The sequence below is a fragment of the Austrofundulus limnaeus genome, unplaced genomic scaffold (assembly GCF_001266775.1).
Source record: "Austrofundulus limnaeus strain Quisiro unplaced genomic scaffold, Austrofundulus_limnaeus-1.0 Scaffold125, whole genome shotgun sequence".
Classification (NCBI taxonomy): Eukaryota; Metazoa; Chordata; class Actinopteri; order Cyprinodontiformes; family Rivulidae; genus Austrofundulus; species Austrofundulus limnaeus.
Window position 1 is genome coordinate 308,497 of NW_013952527.1, and position 4,386 is coordinate 312,882.

Below are 4,386 nucleotides of genomic sequence, written 5' to 3' on the forward strand. Positions count from 1 at the left end.
CTTTTACCCAGTACTTTTACTTTTAATACTTAAGTAGATTTTGTGTCGGAAATTTACTTTTGATACTTAAGTACAAAAATTATCAGATACTTTAAGACTTTTACTCAAGTAATATTTTTAGAGAAGACTTTAACTTTTACCAAAGTATTTTTATGATAAGATACTTGTACTTTTACTCAAGCATCACTTTGAGGTACTTTATACAACACTGATTAAGGCGTAGTTGTATAATTTGTACTTAACTAAGACAAAGTCCTCCTGATGGGCCTTAACTCACCTGAGCCAACAGACTTTGCCCTCTGGTACAGTGTTCATAGAAATAATGTAGCTTTACCATCACAGAACACAACATCTCTCAGAAAAAAAAAATCCCAAGAAACAAATTTACTGTAAACTTAACATTAACAGAAGCAGACATACAGGGTAACACACAGGAGGTCGGCACCTCGGAGCAACAATGGCGACACGCTGTGGAAGTGGCACGAGGTTATGGAACTGTGCCAACGTTGAGCTGGTTCCCCAGGAAGAATCGTAGTGACGGTACCARACAGGATCATGCAAATCCTCCTGCTTTAGGCTTAGTTCAGAACCACCACTTTATGTGCATCTAAAAAGAAGGAAACTCTAAGCAGTGATTTTTATTTGTACGATACATTTGAGCTCACTATACGTCTTGCATCATTGTTGCGTAGAAGTTTTGCAGTGATAAAAAAAACTCCAACACGCAGTTTGCATTTGAAAGCAGTTGTTTGTGTGTATTCTGCAAAGCTCAAAAGGTTTATTCGAGTTATGAGGAAGGATGCGAGATAAACTGTGTTGATTTTCAGACAGGAAATTGTGTATAATTTGGGAAAATGACACCGAGTTGTGAGGCTTCGCTACTACACGATGCACAATCCTGCTGAACGCAGGGGCAAAAAAATAAAAAATAAAAACACACATTCAGAGAAATGTCAGGCCCTCTTCTCTTCGCCTCACTGTCTCTGTTCATCAATCACTTTATCTCTGACTCAGCCCCTCCTACGTTCCTCTCATCMCCCCCTCTCTCAGGAAAACACTATGGATCACACAGACAGAACTATTTATAGACCAGGATTCCCACGGGAGTCCCTCACCCCTCTGGGTATCCATGGATTTAGAGGAAAAGCTCCCTGTTTACTCACCGCGGCTTGAGTCTGCACATTCAGTCACAAGTGAAATGTGAGCAGAACAAATGTCAAATCAATGTGCAAGAGTAGAGAGAAAAACAAAAACGTGACATCAGCATAAATTCAGGGACCAGCTGACATAACATCCCTCAGATTTGGCCCCTCYGCAATATAGGTTCACACAGAGGATGGATGCAAATGCCATGGCGACTGTCGGGATTGTAGCCAGTGGTTGGTTGGACAGGGGATCGTGGGAGGGGCCTGAGRTGGAGGGTTAACCAATAAAAGTGGGCAAATACTTCAATAATCAGCCTAAGCACTGCAATGTATTTTAAAGCCTGAGATATGAAGCATGATAGTTTGTGTGGTGCGTGCCACCATCTGTGTTCAACTCATCTGTTTTCACTTTGTTTTTTATGACGACAGCAAGTCAGCTCTGCGCAGACTGACTCCTGCAGATTAAATGATCAAAAGAGCAACTAAGTCTCGAGCATTTTCAACTGGGTACACACAAACACAAACATTCTCAGGGCCCTGTTTACTGCTGGAGTCACAGCAGGTCGACTTTAACGGTCCAAGCTGGAGGGAACTGCGCTGAAACAAACTCTACGCTTCACCCATCACAAGGCAGCAAAGTTTGTATTCAAAATAAGCACGGGGCGATGGCCTGTTCCAAGGTATACTGTGAAGTTAACAAGTGGTGGGGTCAAAATGTTTTTTTTTCTTCTTTTTGGCACAATGTTCCTACAATTTCAAGGCCTTTTATTAGGATACAAGACACCAGGTGGTTTTTCTCTGGTCACATGGAGGGCCCCTCTTCTACCTGTTTCATTTGTCATTCAGTTGTGTTCAAAAGCTGAGGGAGGAATCCTCCTAAACTTTATGCTTATTAAAGAAAATAAGCAATCAGTCATGCTTTGCGTGCCAGAGTATCACCCATCTATTAGAGGTGCAACGATACAGAAAATTCACAATTCGTTTCGGTTCGATACTTTGGTCTCACGGTTCGATATTTTTTCGATACAAAAAAGAGAAATGTCCACGCCCCTTTTAACTTGTGATTTATTTAAATTAATTATGAACATTTGTTTAACCTCAAAAGTACAGTTTTTAAATAAAATGTTGCTGAAACAGCAAGTTTCTCAGTGGATCTGCGCTCAAAAATGCAGCCTAGGTGGAGTAGTCGAACACAGATCCACTGATCCTTCAACACAGAGCATCTTCAGAAGACAAGTTGATAAAGTAAATTTTATAAATCTGTATAGTTCGATACAAGTGTGTATTGAACCTAAAAGCACTGTTCGATACGATTCGATACGGSCACATGTATTGTTGCGCCCCTATCCTCTATTCCTCCGAGGTAACGCTGTTTTAAAACAAACTTTTGTAACAAGCTGCAAGAGTTAGCATGTCAGCAGGTGATGCAGCCTAGACCAGAGCTAGTCAACTAAACTGCTCCGGGAGCCACAGTTAATGCAGACCAAAAGCTAAGGGGCCGAACATCCAGCAATAAAAGTCATTATGTAAATTAACCAAATGTTGTAAATATATGTTACCTTAGAAATTGTTTATTTTGCTGCATTTAATAATGAATACAACAAACAGAACCCTAAGTATTAAAAGGTAGTAATAATAAAACAATATCAAAAACAAAAAGAACACATTATGCCTCCTATTTAATACAAATATTATTTTGACATCTCTGACTTTTTAAAACAATTTTATTTTTCCTTTCATAGCTTTATCTTCAACTGCTTGTAATTTTAACTGTCTTAGATGCACATAAAAATGTTTTTTACCAACTTCTAGCCAAGAATCTGATGTTTCAATAGATACCAAGCATGTCTATGTTTAACARAAAGAACTTATAGTAATTAAAGTAGAAAACTGGGGGTTAGGGCTTAAGAAATGAATGAACCAATTGGCCGGCCGAACTTTGATCACTCGTGGTCCAGATGTGGCCCGCGGGCCACCAGTTGAATAGCCCTGACGTAGACCTATAAGCTTGTTATGGACATTAATAATGTTATTTGAAAAAAATATGTCTCCGTCTGCTCTTTTATATCTGCATTAAAATAAAAATAAACAAGAAAAAACATCACCTGTGATTTTAGTTAAGCAACAAAACTAATAGTAACTGCATCGGTTTTATTTTATTTATTTTTTATTAATGACATGCTGGAGATTTTCTTCCCATCGGATTCTCGTAACGGCCCAGTTCCTAACTCAAAATAAACTCCCGTTGTGCACTTTTCACCAAACGTAAAGCATTCAAAGTTTCTGTCTCTAAATTCACACACAAACACACAACAGAAAGTGTGAATGCAGGCACAAACACAGGCACACAGTCATCTGCTCCATTCAAAGACTGCTCTGAGCCTCCATACATCAGTACCATTCAATAAACGCTGTCACTACTCAAGGCTGCACACCCACACACACACACACCTGAACACAACAAACACACACAGCAAACCTCTGCACTGGGAAAACAAATGTGTAGCATTAAACATAGATTTCTCTGATGTAGTTAMATAAACTCCACTAAAGCTTCACATCATCCAGAGAAAGTAAGTCGATGAAACTACTCCTAGAACTGAGGGATCTTATGATAAACTGTTTGAGCTCTTACCCATCAGTTGTGTCTGTCCAGTTGTTGCACGTTTATGTCTGTGGAGGAATACGGGAGCAGGAAATCTTTTTTAAAAAGTCGCTTTTAAGCCCAACATGAGAGTGAGCGCAGCACTGAAGTGGTTTTGAGAAAAAATCTCTCCCCTGGTGTCCGTCCTCTCTCTGCCTCCTTACACTGAAGCTGCTTCGCACTGCCCTCCAGCTGCCTCTCTCTCTCTCTCACACACACACACACAGAGTTCCTCCGTTTCTTCTGGTCCCCTCCCACTCTCCCGTCCCTCCCTCCTCTGTGACATCAGAAAGCAGTCTCAGGCACATTAGAGATTTTACGAGCGTCACTCTCTCTTTACCTCCTAATTCACCGAGCAACAATGACGATGCGTCAGCTCCTGACCGCATTCTTGACTAGACAAACCCTCTTCTTTTGTGCACAACCCTCTTCATGTTTCGGCTCATCAGTGTACCAGCTCATCATTAACGATCCACTTGTTGCACACACACATTCCTGGCTTTCGTCTACTTAAAAAAAATAATTTATATAGGGGAGACCGGGGCCAGTAGCAACAAGGGACGGTTGCAACACGTCATTTTTCTCCAAACAGAAACA

At 40.5% G+C, this 4,386-nt stretch overlaps 1 protein-coding gene across 2 annotated transcripts in view; it reads right to left on the reverse strand.

The window, feature by feature from the left end:
• The window catches only part of LOC106522264 (histone deacetylase 4), a 134,781-nt gene that overhangs the window by 68,589 nt on the left and 61,806 nt on the right, over positions 1–4,386 (reverse strand). The window contains exon 1 of one of the 2 annotated variants that reach the window (XM_014015214.1): positions 3,781–3,943. The exons of the other annotated variant lie outside the window; for it this stretch is intronic. Coding sequence (XP_013870668.1) covers positions 3,781–3,784 — 4 coding nt within the window. The 5' untranslated portion in view covers positions 3,785–3,943. Of the gene's footprint in view, positions 1–3,780; positions 3,944–4,386 lie in introns of those variants that run through there. 2 annotated transcript variants of the gene reach the window in all.